This window comes from Falco punctatus, assembly GCF_963210335.1.
Source record: "Falco punctatus genome assembly, chromosome: 6".
Classification (NCBI taxonomy): Eukaryota; Metazoa; Chordata; class Aves; order Falconiformes; family Falconidae; genus Falco; species Falco punctatus.
In genome coordinates, this window is record NC_137585.1 from 62,785,686 (window position 1) to 62,801,476 (window position 15,791).

The following is a 15,791-nucleotide window of genomic DNA, read 5'->3' on the forward strand; positions in this document are numbered from 1 at the left end:
TGCTCCCTCCATCTTCAAGCGGCTGCTGATATCTCCTGCCAGCATCCTTCTCTTCCACATCACTGCATCCATAAGCTGTTCTCATGGATACCTGCTCCTAAGTTGGCTCGTCTCATGCAGTTTCCCACTATCCACTCTGTCATACCTCTGAAGTTTCTTCTCTTTCAGACCAGAAAACCCAATGTGGTCATGTGATGAACGTGAGCTCCCGTGGTGAAGGAGGATTGATTTGGAGACCCTTCGGAGCCCGAGCTGCTTTGTCTTAGGAGGGGAGCACAGCCTGTTGTTCACACTGGGCCCCCATGTACTGGTCTAATCTGGGCAGCAGGACAAAGATCTGGACAGCCAGGTGGATCCATCTGGTCAGCCAGATGGGATCCATGGGACCTCGGAGCAAAGGGAGCCTGCAGCTGATGCAGCAAGTGCAGGACATGTCACAGAGGAGCAGCACGCCGTGTTTGTATAGGCAGGACATGGCTGCAGCACACCACAGATGGCCAGATAAGACAGAGGAATGCGGCTTGTTACTGGTAACTGTGTTGAATGTAAGATTTGCATCCTTGCTTTTACCTGAGTTTCTTGCCTTTCCTCTTTAAGGACAAGTGTAAAGAACATGTGAGACATGAGATTTGGAGCCATTGATCTTGCTAGTGCCAACACATCAAACGTTCAGTGTGGTGTCGCCTTTATAAAGACAGTGTAAAAGAGAGACACGTGAAATGTTGAGGGATGAGGCAGAGAGTATCAGATGGGGTTTCTGTTTGAGGGGTGGTTACCAAGTCTGTGGGATTTAGGGGAAAACTTTATTTTCTTTGGTTCAAATAGTCTTTAAATGGGGAAGATGAAACTTTCATTTTAATTGTCCTAGGGACAGGAAGCATTGCTATCTCTGGAAGCATCTGATTTGGCATTATCACTGATTTCTCTGAAGATGAAAATGTGCTTTTCTTTAAGCTATTTGTTGTCAAGCGAGGACTTGAATGCCTCTGGTCACTCAGACCTCAGGCAGTGACCTATTCCTGAGGCCAGTTTGTAAATGACTATGTACTGTTTGATTCGACAGCCCTCACCCCTTTTTCCTCCTTCCACCCAAACGATGCTTCAGGGAGAGAAAGACACGGAGAAACAGAGTGCTCTGTAAGGGTTGTCCCAGTTCCCAGCAGTCACATTGTGCTCATCAAAGCCAGCCAAGTGGAACTGGTGACACTCACCAGAAAAGCCTGCTCTGCATTAAGCAAAACTGCAGAAACTTTGTAAACAAGCACTGGCTGCTCCAGGTACCGTAGAAGGGAGATGTGGCAGGTCTGGTTTGTCCTGTGGAGGAGACCAGTGTAGAGCAAAGCCTTCTAACATGCCTTTGCTGAGAGCTGCTTTCATGTAAGCACACCATCAGTCTGCCAGCCCATCTGTCCGTCTTGGAAAGGCAGATGTCCATTAGGCCAGTGTGAGGAGCAGGGGCCTCACCATGAGTCAGTTGGACGAGAAGCTGACAAGATGCACAGGTATAAAACAAGTAGAGAAAGAGACGAGAGTTTTGCTCAGGGAATTATTCTCAATTTTGAGTGTCCTGTGTCAAGCCATCCTTTATTGCAGTGAGGCCACCGTGCCCTGTTCTGGATAACAAGGCAGAGATTGGCTGGGATGGCTGTTCTTCATGGTTACATCTTTTTTTTATATCTATTTTAGAGTAGTGGGCAGAGTAAGGAGGCTTTAGTGTGAATTGGAGTCACTGTTTTCCCTGTCCGGTCTCACAGCTGACCCAAGTCAGGTGTGTTTGATACCTCTTTGGCTACCTTCCTGAAAAACTCTAGAGGTTAAATTTGCCAGGCAGGTTACTTTGTCCTGTGGCAGGGTACATCATGTCTGTTTGCAACGATTCCTTTTTGGCTTTCATACAGTTGCTCAAGGTACTGTGGAGCTGCTTGGTGATTTGATCTGTAGGCATTGAGAGCCGGGAAGGGTAGGCTTGTGTGTCCCAGCCAAAATGCAGTCTCTTTGCTTGTTCTGCTTCCCCTCTTTCTAGCTAGAAGATAAACTGTCTTATGTGCATTTGCTGCATCCCATTCTGCAGAAAACCACATGCCACTTGTGACTTGGGGATCTTTCAAGATAAAAGAGCCCTGTAATAAAATGTTTTTACTGTATAGCATGTCATTATAATTGTAATTTTTTTGAATCGGGTCCTACACCAAGAATTTAATCTAATTTTGATTATCCAGAGGATTTAAACCTCTTCAGCTCTTGTTTCAGCTTGCATAAATAATAATCCTATCTCCCTTCGCTCATATTCCCCAGCAAACCCTTCTGGCAGACAGCAGCTTCTTCACTGCATCCCATTTCTAGTGCTATGGGCAGGGGAGGGTGTTATGCAGAGTACAATAAGACCAAACCTAGAAGTATGGCTGATGACTTCTGTGAAGAAGCAGCCCCCTGTAGCTTTTTTGTTGGGAGAAGCACTGCTATCTTGCTGAGGTACTGCATTATTTAGACTGCAACCTTCAATCCCTAGAGATTGCTTAAAGGAGGATCCTAAACAATGTCTATTCCTTCCTTAAGGGGCTCTTGCCAAGTTCAGTATAATCCCAAGTATGCAGAAGTGGGATGGGAAAAGAGAGTCAGGAAGGACCTCAGCCGATTACTGGTTTCCTTATTAACAGTTAAAATTTGAGGCAGCATCAAAGAGGGATGTAGTTGTCTCTGTCTGAGTCAGAAGTTTCTAGTTTCTGATGGATTCTGCCAGGCTCTGCCAAGGACAGGGCTGCAGTGGCTTACCTAGAAGAACTGCTGCAGGCAGCACACATCTCAGCTGTATGGACATCTGAGGTATGTGCTGCCCCCTGGCACTGGACGGGGAGGGAAGGGGTGAAGGTGTTTGAACTGGTCTGCTCAGGTATGTGACTGTCTTGACCTTCAGGGTTTGGCCATTTCACCAATAACCCTTCTTCCACAAGTGTTTGTGTTCAATTTATTAGACAATTACCTTAATTTGCTAGTATGGGTAAAGAAATCCCTTTTGGCATCCCTCAGTGACAAGTACTGTGAAATACTGCATGCAATAATGACAACTATGTGTCTGATTTATTATTTAGTCACGTCCACTTCCTCTGTATACGAAACAACCCAAGGACAGAAGTGGTGGGTACAATAGCAATATATATATATGATCTTCTGAATGACTAATGTGGATTTAGTTGTGGTGTTTCTATATCAGGACTGATGGAAGGGTATGAGTGTGCGGGGTCTGTAGAAAGAGGTAAAATACCGCCTACTGCATCAACAGGTAGAACTAAAAAGAAATAAGTACCCAGTTTTGCACAGAAATTTCTTCGTGAGATCTCCAAAGAAGCAGCAAAATCCCAGTTAAATACTAGTTAGACACAATTATTGTCCTTCGTTTAATCTAATTAAGTCTTCAATTTAGTGAGAAAAACATTTAGCATCTGAAAAGCTGAGAAGGGTGGTAGAAATAGCGGAGGAGGCAGGTCTGTAGCCGTAATGGGAGAGTGAGAAAAAATGTCTTTAGTACCAGTGCAGAAGGGAGATGCCATCTGCATAGCTGTAGCTGGCCATAAAATGAATGGCTCTGTGCAGTCCATGGTCTTTAATTTCAGTGGAACCCAGCATTTTAGTTCCCTAAATTGGTTTTAAAGATATTCCATGAATTCACGGTAAGTGTTAGGAATGAAAAATCAAGAGGAATATTTTCTGTGAAAAATGTTCCTCCCATCCAGTTTGTGATGTGTTTTAGTTCATTTTGTGGTAGAGTTGTGGTTTTGTGCTAGCTGTGTAGTTTCCATGAGGACATTTAGTTCTTTGGATGAAATGCACTGCATTTTGGAATGATCATGCATAGGATCCAGGGGTTTGTGTGGATATCTTGTAGAGCAGTTACAGCACATTTTGAGTTTCTTCCCAGAGAAACAAAGCAAAATGGAAAGTGCCAAGGTCTGGTTTCATTTGTCATTTCTTGGTGCGCAGAAAGTTTGATGGAAGAAGTGATCATTTTGGCTAGACTACGGGGCTGCTTGGAAGCTGGGGGCACAGACTGTGGGAACACTGCTTTCAGGACAAGCTTTGAATTATTTAATATTCTCTGCATAAATTCCAGCATGGGGTAACATTTGGTAGCAAAAAGTGTAGAGAGGCTTGGAGATTTCTTTTAGTATGGTAGTGTGGTTGTTCAAAGAAAATACAATTGCAGTGTCAGAAACTAGTAAAAACAATAAGCAGTAAAGGCAGGGAAATAAAAAATATTGGAGGGAGGGGTTAAGAGACGGAATAACCACACCTGGGAATATTATTGCAAGGGTCTTAATTCCAGGATTTGAATACAGTGATTCCAAAGGCATTTAGAAAAAAATAGGGATACTTTTGATATATCTGATTGAAATCTATATTAGTTGCATCTGCAGAGGGATCTGGAGTTATTCTAGCTCTAACAATGGACATCCTAATCATGTCCGTTGGATGGCACTAAGGGATGCGTTGACCAAGTGGTGAAGAGCTGCTTGACAAATTGCAGAGTTGTGAGACCAGCTCAGCAATAAGAGGATACCAGCCTGTAAAGTGCTGGGAAGGGATTATATCGAGTGCTTTCCACATACAAATGTATTTCAAAAAATGTCATAAAAGTAATTGAAAAACATCAATAACCATTGATAAAAGCACATAACTGGACATGCCTGGCAGAACCTCTGTCTGCAGGAAGCAAAGAATGCAGATCCATAAAGAATTGAAATGAATTGTTAATCTCTTGCTACTTAAATGAGATTCACAAGAAAGTTGCTGATTTTTGCATGAAAAGATGACCTTGTCCTGAAACGAGATAAATCTCTAAAGTCTTTCTGCCCATTGGAATTGCTTTATTGGAGTTGTGCAAGGGATTTATTTGGTCCTCAGTCAAACCGTTTAGCTGCAAGCAGTGTGCTTAGCAGAAGTTAGGGACCCCAAGTCATTAATTTTGCTATAACCTTTAAGCTAAGAGTGTTTGGACTTGGTTAGTATTTGGACAGGAGCCTTAAAACCCCAAAATGGAAGAATCTGGAGCTGTGCAAGATCTGGGTGGATGGTATTTGCCTCTCAGAATGAGGCAGTCTGAATTACACCAGTGTTTTGGCATGATGTTAAGCTAAAGTTGCTAAAATATTAGTCTTGACCTCCTTATGGTTATTTTAAATCAATAGTGCCCCACAGTCCAAACCAGCAGACTGAGGTTATGAACCTCAGCATCCTGGCCAAATCCAGCTTAGACTTTCAAAACAACTTGAGTGGTATTAACTGTTCTGTAGGCATTTTCAAAGTTCTTGGATTTATGGACCCTAGCCATCTTCTCAATAAAAGTATAATACACAAAGTTTCCCCTACAGTATCTATGTACAAATTTACTTTTCTTTGTTACCTTTTTGTGTGGCTATAGAAGTTACCCATAGACCAGAGACTAAAAAACAGTGAGTCATAATATTCTTCAATAATTCATCTGTTGTGTATGGAGGAGTATTAAGTGGAGCATGTAGAGATGATGTGAAGGGGTTTAAGACCAGTTCTGGCAACCTCTTTAGGAGAATTTGGATTTGTCTTTATGTGAACTGGGACTGAGATTCAGAATACTTTTAGGAGATTTAGACTAAGATCTTCAGTAAATCACCCCTTTTCTCTGTTCCTGCACTTTAATATTCATGCCTGAGAAGGGAAGAGTCCGGACAAAGCTGTGGGGGAGGGAAAGGAGGGGTGGAAGGAGTGGAGGCAAAAGCAACGTGTACGCTGTTGAATATAGTTTAGGTGTTCATTGTTTCCCGGTAATGTCAACTATACTCTGAGTCTTACTTGATGGACACTTGCAGGGCCTTCCACAGGGTCTAGATCATTGAGGCTGGGAAGCTTGCAGTAATAATCACATGCAGTCATGGATGGACCTTGCTGCCTGCGGAGAGCAGTTGGCAAGTGGACTACCTGGCAGTTTCAGAGCAGATGTTTGCAATGGCTGCACAGAAAAAGCAAAAACTGGTTTATGTGCTTTCAGTCAGTTGGCTATTTTGGGGTAGGATTCTATGAGTGGCTTTTGAGCTTTCACTTCTTGAGGATCTAGCCCAGTGGTTGTCATCTGACATCATAATTGTGATTGACATATTAAAGGCAGTTGCTCAAGACTGGGTTTTAATAATTTAGGAGGAGACACAGAACCATCTCTGTTTCTCAGCTGGTACTGGAGGCAAGCTGAAGACTGGGAAGGCAGTAAGGGTTAAGGAATGCTGCATGACCAGTGCAGCTTCAGAGAGAAAAAAGTTTTGTATTAGCATCAGGAAAATAGATGCAGGGGTATTATGGGATGGGGAATGAGGATATGGTTGTTGCACACTGGCATATGAAGCAAGGAATCATCATAACAGCGGTTTGTTGTGGGGGGCAGAGGGATGGAAGCGGGGCATTAAACTTAGGACAAAGCAAGCAAGAGGAGAGTCACTTAGATCCCATGGGGATGTGGGGCTGTGGAAGGCTGCATCCTTGGGTCAAGAGCTCTGGTACGACTGGGCTCCATTGTCTCCCCATGTGGAACGAAACATTTCAGCTGTCTCTAATACCATACTGCTGATTTCTGCCTGTCTGAAATCCCTCTCTGATCACGGAGCAGCATTTATAACTCATGTTCCTGCCCTCAGGCTTTTCATAGGTTTTAGACTGATTGATTCAGCTTCTGTCCTGTCATGTCCCAACGGCTCTGGTGCCTGCGTGCTGTCTGGTGGTGGCTGCTGGTCCTTTCCAGAGCTCTGATGTTTTTGGCATGACCATTTCCATCCCCCATCCCAGGAGTGGGTCACTTGGGAGAACTAGGAGAAACCATAGCATGTGATGGGTAACCCAGGTCAGGTCTGTGCTCCCCAGCTACTTGTGGGCAGTCTAACAGAGTGACTGCATGGTGACCAGTCTAAGGCCAGCTAAAATGGAAGGACAGCATCCCTCTCACTTCCCATGCCCTGGGTCAAATGCTTAGCAGAGGATTTCTTGAAGTCAGCCTACCTATGCCTGTGAAATCGGAACTGTGTTTGCACTCAGATCTCCTGTGAACTGATCAATGGGACAATTGTGTGTGGTTTGCATGTGGTATTTCCTGAAACAGCTACTTTTTAATAGCTTAGCCCACACTGGTCTCCCCAAATGTTTCCATTTTGTCTCAGCTGTATTTGACCAGAGACTGTTATGTAGCAACTCGGAAAGATTCCCTCACCAAAATACTCCTGTTCTCAAAAGCGTTTTTGGGAAGGTTTGACACAGAAGATCCCTCTGTTGTGGCGTAGTCTTGGTGGTCCTAGAAGAGAACCTGATTCTGCTGAGCAGGCTGCTCTTGCTTTCCCCTTGCTGTGCCACTGCTGTGGTTGGGAAGCCCAAGGTGAAGCACTACCCCCATTCAGGACAAGGTCTGCAGCTCAGGTTGGAGTCCTTTGTCATGCAGCCAAGGAGCTACTCAACCATGTCTCGTGGTGCACCATTGGGAGAAGGGTGCAAAACCAGCTGGTGAAGCAGCGACTCTTTAAAAAGATCTCTGGTGCCTGGATTGTTACAGATCAGCTGCTTCCCTGGGTGCTGGCTGTGAGAATCTAAGCCCCAGTGTGCTAGGGAGTTTGGGGGGTGTTCCTCTGATCTTTACGTGTGCCTCAGAGCTCCCTCGAGGGACTGAGTCACAGGACAGCTGAAGTCTGTTATCTTCTGCCAGCAGACAGATGACTGCAGTCACTACACTTTCCTGAAGACCAGTTTCATGGGTAGCATTTCCAAACCCAGCAGACAATCCAAGACTATGCGAGCAGGGGTATCTAAACACAGGCCTGAAGAGGAAGGTCAGGTCTCTGTTCATCACACTTTAAAGAAATCTGGATGTGGATGAGGATGCAACTGCAAATTTCCCACTTAGTTTGGGTTGTGGGTGACAGTCCTTCACTGTCTCAGTACTCAGAAAATGAGAACTGCAAGTGGAATGGGAACTGGCTCCCTATGATTTGCAAAAGCAATATCTTTGGGATGAAAAGACAGCACAGATGTGTAAATCCTCAGTAATACTGATGTTGGTATTGCCAAAGACAACCTGTCCATCCCTGACCACTGTACTGTGAGCTAGGCTCAGCGAGGTATAATGAGATGACACTTTACCATGACCTGATACTTGAGACAAATCCAGTTTATTTCAAGTCTGCCAAAGCTGTTGCGTCTCTGCTTCAGCTCCCTGATGGCAGATTCTTGCTGGTGCCATACGGAGGAGTCTTGCAGAATTAAACAGCAAACTTTTCATTTTAACCATCTTCTGGCCTGAGGAGTTTCATACCTACAGTAGAGGTCTCAGGGGATGTTAAAAAATAACTAAATATAGCAACGCTGTGCAGAGGGGCTCGTCCTCGGCTATGTCATCTCAGTGACACTTGGATGCATGTTTAAAACCAGCTGGGTTTGTCTCTGCTAAAGTCTGTAGGATGTTTCTGTACTGAGAGCTCTCATTGCTGCTTGAAAATCTGCTTTTTTTCCTCTGAAGTTCCAGTTTGTCAAGTTGGCTTTATTTTTTTGCCTTTCTTTTTTTTCTCCCCTCTACATTGCAAAGCAATTCCAGAGAGCTAGAAGGATAAGGGGGCTAAAGCTGGTCACTTGGGACTTGATAAATATTTTCCCTCTGGAAGATTTAGTGTTTGCAGAAGGTATGTGATTGATTTCGCTGGTCACTTAATTGAAGTAAAATGAAAAGTGAATTTCCAATAAACTAAACCATTATTCACCCAAGATCACAAATCTGTATCCAGGGAGCCCTCAGCAAATCTCTCTCCCCATATGTATTGTCAGTGCAAGGGACAAGAGGATCTCTCTCTTTCATTCGTATGCACTGGAGGTGACCGTGAGCTCCGGTGGTGCATCGCAGCACATAAGCACCATTAAGGCTTTTCATTCAGCTTTGGCGTGAATGGTGGTATGCTGTAAGCACTGGGATATTGTAGTGACAGAAGATCAAATAAATGCCTAGGTAGATGGATGGCTGAAGGGGAAAGTGGAGTTGGAGTCTACTCACTCTTCCCTCTGTTCCTTGACATCTTGGGAAATTTTGCTTGAACTTGGTCAGAGTTTCACCATTGACTTCACCAGAGGTGGGGTTTAACTGCTGGGTTGCCAGCTCAGTGAAATGAGATGGGAAAAAGAAAGAGAAGCATGCCACTTAATTGCAGCTCCTCCTGGGACCAAATGTGTCAACCTTTAAACAGTGATGTGAAACCATACAGCACAATCCTCTGTGCAGATGCAGCTGTGATGGGTGTTACGTGCAGGCAGAAGCTGGATTGCTTTTTCTTTCCATTTGCGGTGAGTCTGGAGCTGGGGAAGGCAGCAGGCAGCACAGCCCGCATCTCTGCCAGGCACCGAATGCCAAGTCTACCTGGCCTGGACCCAGCGCTGCTGCTCCCGAATTATATCATCAGAGAGACGCTGATGATGAGAAAGGGTAACAAGGGCTTGCCAGAAATGTGGCGGGAGGTTTATGCAGCCAGGCAAAATGTCACTGAAGGGTTAGCATTAATAGAAGGGTATTCTCTCTGTGGGGCAGTTTTGGACAGTGGAGGATGAGCTGTTTGTCTTCTAGTGGTGCTGCAGCGGTTTCATGTCAAAGCCTGGTATATTCCTTTCAGGAGTCCTGCTGTATTGTATGAGTCCAGGGTGGTAACTTGTTAGTAAAACGATAGGAGTTTGGGGACTAAAATTTAATATATAACTCCTATAAAATATAATCAATGTTGCCTCCACATGTGCAAGCCAGCCCTCACACATGGTTTCAATTAGTGCTGGGGGTGGGTGTAATGACCATCTTGGAGGAGCAGAGCACCTTCAGCACTGAAGTCACATCTGAGCTAAAGACGTGACCCCAGCAGCATTAAAAAATGGGATATCCTTCTTGATGCAAAGCCAAGCACAACTAAGAGATGTAATCCAAAATCCTGATGCAAAGATCACTGGTGTGAAAGGGAAATGTTTGCATTGAATTGGGGTTCCATAGTTAAGACACAACTTGATTGCAACGTATTAGTGATGGTCCCTCTTGTTGCAGCAAACGGATTGTACAAAGAAATCAAAGCAAATGTGAAGCCTGAGTCACTTGCTCACAGCATTAAGGTTAGTTTTCAACGTGGGACCAGATTTGAGACTGGCTTTTCTCATGCTTCTTTTGGCAACAATCCCTGTTCCCCTTTCAAGCTTTCCCCATAGCATTTCAGGACAGGACATCCCAGCCCAGGAAGCAGACTGCCCACACCCACACCTTGCCAAGACCTTCTAACCAGGACTCAGAGGAGCTTAAGAAGCCAAGGTGCCACAGCTCAGGGATGAGCTCTCTGTGGCTAGTCAGCTGTAACTAGGGGCTGTGTGGCAGCAGCAATGAATAATTCTGGCTAATTCAATTAACTTAACTCTTTGGTCATTGTGCTCATCAACTCCCCTCTGTTATTAATGTAAAAAACACAGTGGCGGGAGAGCCTTTTCTGAGGGGGGCTGGGACGAGTGTTTCATTAAAATAAGTAGGCTCTGCAGTGAAAACATTTCTGCTCTGAGCTAGTTCTGGTTCCACAAGTTCATCCCAGTGGTTCCTGAGAAAGGTGACCTGCTCGAATACTTTGCCATCCATGACACTGGGGGCTCTGTGTAGGGAACAGCGCAGATTTGTCACCTTGCTTCAAAGTGATGCTCTTTTTCAGGGGGTTAGAAACTCAAGGAAGGAGCATGCACCATATGTGAGCATGTGTGCAGGTACGTGCACAGGCAAAGCATCTCTGCCTGGTGCAGAGGGTACCAGCTGCACTGTGTTGTGGTGTATGTATTTATGTGACTATACATTTCGTGGCATCTGCAATGTTTGTGTGGTGACTTGCAGGTGGGTGGTTGAAACAAGCTGGTCTTGGAGGGGATACGTCCTTGCTGGTGTGTGTTGTGGCTTGGACTATTGGTGTCTTTGGCAGCATGTGCTCTTGGTGGGTCTACCCGTGGCTGAAGAGGAATCCAAGTACCCCAGCCCAAACCTAGGCTGCCCCAGCAGCCCTATCTCCCAGAGCCTGTCCACTCACCTGGCTCTGCTGGGCTTTCTCCAGCAAGCCCAAGCCTGCTGAGGAAGGAGGGGAGTGAGTGATGGGAAAGTTAGTTATATTTTGCAGTGGCTTTCCCTCGGCACCGCTACCATCGACCTTGGCTGAACCCACTGCACTCACAAAAATGAGAACCATTTCTCATTGCAAGCCTGCGCCCCGGGGCCTGTCATTTTTTTCAAGAGCAATGTTTAAATGCCTACCAGCCTCCATGTGCCAGGAGAGGCTGGAGAGCAGCTCCAGCAAGATCCAGTTGAGCTCCTGAAAACTTTCAGATGAAGCAGGAAAGGAGCTGCCATATGGAGAGCTGCTACCTTCAGCAAGGCCAAACACCTCGTCCTTGCCTCCAAAATTTGCTCCACTAACCTGCTGGCTTTTTGCCTTGCCTCAGCCAGTTCTAGGTTCTAGATAAGGAAATAAAAAGCATGTATGTTTTCAACGGCAGCTGTGCAAGATGGGGGCTCTGGGCAAAAGCAATGACCCAGGGAGCGGAAAGTGCCAGCTACGTGCCACAACATGTAACAATGCTGCTGCTCAGCTGTTGTGCCTGGGAGGGAGCAACAGTGGCATCCAGGGTCTCCTGAAGCACCAGCAGCTGCAAACCCAGCAGCTTTCCTTGTTCCAGCCACATTGAGTCTGACAGTGTGACCCCCATCCTCCAAAATGCATCCAAACAAGTGGGGATACCTGCTATCGAAACAGCCTCGTCCTGCTCCTGCCATGGCTTGTCTCGTGGTTGTATGGAGAGGTTATAACCCTAGGGGTGTTAGAGCAGCCTCTGGTTGTTGTGTTGGAGCAGGCTGGTATTAGGAGGGCATAAAATTATATCAAAGTCAACTTTATCTCTTCCTGTGACCCTTGTCCCAACCTCTCAGAGTGGCAGCAATCCCCAAACTCCACCTAGTTCCCTGTAGTCCCATCACAGCGAGGCTTATAGGGAACGGTAATATCAGTCAATGCCAGGTTATTTCTTCACTGCAAGGTTATTTTGTCCAACTTGACTGTTCCTGCTGAGGGTAATGGAGTTTCCCCTCTCCACACCTCCCCCCCCCCCCCCCCCCCCCCCGCCTCTTTCCCCTTGGAGAGTGTTTCAGAGTGTAATAGATGCTATTCTCAGTATATTTTCTGTAGATACCACTCAAGTTTCTTCCAGGCATCCCACATGATAATCAGTCAATATCCTTCTTTAGAGTAATTTCATTCTCCTGTTTTCCACCTTTGCTACTTGTCTGAGCTGAGCTCGGTAGCTGAGCCCTATTGAACTCCACACACTCTTTTTTCCAGTCAGTAGAAAGCTGGATTAGCTTTTCAGTAGCCTGGGTCATCTTGGAAGAAAAAAGTTATGTTAGAGGGCAACCAATTTATTTGCTTAATATTCTGAAAGCAGCAGCCTTTTGGTTCCCCAGTTGCATGTGCCTGTGTATAATAACTCTTCTGGGAAGCAGGGGTGGATAGATCGGGAAGTATCTTTAAAACAAGCGTGCACTCTGCGTGGTGGATAGAGTCATTTGATTTGCTGTATGTACAGACTGCAGCAGAGTGCATAGAAATTTGCTCTTGCAGATCAAGAGGTCTGAGTTGTTTGGCAGCAAGTGCTGTGGAGGGCAAAAAGTTACCCTGCTCCCGGTGCTGCAGGTGGGAGGAAGTCTTCAAGGACATTGCAGCTCATAATATTCTGCTGGTATCCTACTGGCATCCATGTTTGCTGCAGTCTGGTATCACATCTAATCTATTGAGACTCAGGCTGGGACCTGGACACCTGGAGCATCTTCCATCTTCAGTCAACAGGCTGAGTTCGGCCTTTCCTTGTGATTGGCATGACAGCATATCATCCACAGTGTTCTGTCGACACTTTTTGCCGCAAAGCCAGTGGAGGCTTGTTTTTAGCCCAGCAGTTGCCACTGTCTGTAAAGTATACTACAAGCTCTTTAGCTTAATACCCAAATGGATGCAGCCACACACCCCTCCAGTGGCACTAATAACATAATGTAAAACTAAATTAATCCATCTGCTAAACCTCAACATGTCATCAAATAATTATCAGCAACATACAATCTCCTCCAAGGAAGATCTTATTCTATTAAAGAGAAATTGGTCTAGACTTTAGCTGCAAGAATGACAATGTGCTTTTTATATGAGATTTCAAGTCTTGGAGTGAAAGCATACAGTGATTTCTGATAAGCAGCTTTTTGGCTAGAAGACTCCACTGTTTACTTTTAAATAATAGAATCATAATTATTTTCAATAATGATTGTCTTGCAGACTTACATCTAGGTTTTAGATACTCTTTAGTCTTGCACCATTAAGAGTCCTTTAGATCAGGCCTTTCTACTCAGCATGGTTATCAGAGGTCACGGACTAACCACAGGGATGAGTGTCTGGACTAAGTCTGCAGTACCACTGCAAGAGTTAATTTGCACATCCCACCTGGTCTGAGTAGTTAAGGGATCCATACCACACTCTCGGGGTATATGAATCCAGAGGTTGCAGTGGCTTGGTAGGAAGGACATTGCCTAATGATGAACACTGTCCTGGGGCAATGTTGGAAGGATCCTTCTCTCACTTTCCCCAGTTTTGGCAATGAGGATCATTGTACTGTCCCTCTCTCCCAAGCACCCTGAGGGCCTTCAGTTGGTGAGATCAAGCGCATGATGTTAAGTTTACTGTATTAACTGGTGTGATGGTCACCACCCCACTGTGCTCCTGGCAGCTGGTACTATCCTGTAACGTTTGCCATGTGGGTCAGCTTGAGCTGAGTTGCATTAAGGACCTTTAAATGAAATAAGTAGTCATCTTTCCTTGTATCAGACTCTGCAGTGTTCTCATGTGAGATGCAGTGAAGGAATGAAGCTTTTCACATCCCTCCTCCAGCCCTGACCTGCCTCTGTTAAATACTGTTTATGCCCTTTGTGCTTTCATGCTGTGGTAACCAGCTCTGGATCCTTGTGTTGCACTGCCTCGGGTATGGGCTGTAAGAGGCACAGGAGACCTTTCTGGGGTTATCCCACAGAGTGTTGCTACCAAACTGAGGATCTGGTTGTCTGTCTTCTCCTTGGATGACAAGTCTTACCAAACTCAGCTCATCGTCGGGAGGGCTGCTGAAATCTCATCCTCTCCTACTTCCCTGCAAAGCACAGATCAGTTGGCCAGGTGTCATATGCTTTGATTCAGTTGCTTTTTCCTAAAGCGTCACCATGAAGACCTGCCAGAGTTATGATGCTGTCTGGCTGGAGGGAGCCTTGATTCGCCCTGGATTCCAGCATCTCCCACCCCTCTGCCACCAAAGTTTCCAGTTAACGCTACTCTTTGCATGAAGAGGCATTAGGGAATCATCTCTATTTCAACCAGGTCTGACAGGAGGGAAGGGGCTTCAAGATCTTCAGTTCACATGAGCTTTATGGGAGCGGGTGGCTGAGTACACGAGAGACAGTCAAATCAGCGCTGTCACATCAGGCAAAGCTCAGCATGAGCACAGCTGTGTTACAGGACACCAGAGAGACAGCGTGACATGGGGCTGGCAGGAAAATGTGTGCTGAGTGAACAGCACAAGGAAGCAGGCTTTGTGAGTTAAGTGCACACCAAGGTATTTACTTAATATATGTGTGGCCAACTGTTCCTGCTTGGGAAGGCAGGGAGCAAGAAATTCCCCTTGCACATGCAGCAGAAGGAGATGAGGTCTGCAAAGCCCTTGAATTACTGTGAGAGTCTTTGAGTCCTTCTCTAGAGACTCAAGAGAACAGATTTTAAGTAGTTTGCTTTTTTAAAATGAAAGTCTTGAGTGTGGGGACCATCGGTCTGTCCCAGCCCATGGGGTCTGGCCAGAGAGGGGACATCATCATCAGCTGGACGTCTCTCTCCAAGGATGGGATGGGATGTTGTTTTTTCCTTTATCCTGCCTGGCAGGGGTGATTCCTCTGGGATGCCTACCGCTTCGTTGTCCTGCTGGGGACATGGCAATGCCCCTTCCTGTTGGGGCTGCTTTCACAGGCAGAAAGCAGGGGGCTTGGAGGATGGTGTTAGGGGGACTCATGGTTGAATGGGATGAGCCAAGCAATGGTAAGCGGAACGGAGTGTGAGCTGCAGTGCCTCAGTTTCCCTATGCTGCATTTGGCAGGGGTGCCACATGCAATTGACAGAGGAGGTTCATCCGCTCATGATTCTTCTCCACTTTGGGAACATTTGAGCTGAGCAATACAGGGTGTTGATTTCTGGTCTCTGCAGACAACATGAACAGAGCCTCTACTTTGAAACTGTGGCTTACAGGCAGCCAGAGCCCTGCAGTCAGGGAGAGGAGCTCTGCCTGAGCTTTCCTTTTCACCCCTACAAATTTTATCTGTCATGACTTGTTCATGACAGCATCTCTCTTCCCATGGCTGCCATGCTCCCAGCACCCTGGTGCAGCCTTGCAACGGATTTTGGGATGTCAAGGCTGAGACCAGCTCTGATTGCCTGGAAGGGATGGTTGGGAAAGGACACATGATGGGTGGAGGGTTCCTGGAGAACGGCTGCACTCATCCCACCTTCCCCCTGCCCAGCTTCTAGCACTTCCCATTTGGCTTCTGCAAAACACCTATGAGGACCCACCAAACCACTGCAGCCCCCCCAAAATCTCCAGGCCTTTTGGCTCTGTTCCTGCAGGGCTCCGTGCCTGTGGCAGATGCATTGTCAGGCGTTTACCTTGCCCTCACAGCTCGG

The 15,791-nt window shown here is 46.0% G+C and overlaps 1 protein-coding gene across 7 annotated transcripts in view; it reads left to right on the plus strand.

Moving 5' to 3' along the window:
• The window catches only part of PLXNA4 (plexin A4), a 470,690-nt gene that overhangs the window by 107,333 nt on the left and 347,566 nt on the right, over positions 1–15,791 (plus strand). The window contains exon 4 of one of the 7 annotated variants that reach the window (XM_080393434.1): positions 1–15,791. This exon is cut by the window's right edge and continues 12,567 nt beyond it. The exons of the other annotated variants lie outside the window; for them this stretch is intronic. Within the exon in view, the coding sequence (XP_080249560.1) occupies positions 1–195 (195 nt within the window). The 3' untranslated portion in view covers positions 196–15,791. 7 annotated transcript variants of the gene reach the window in all.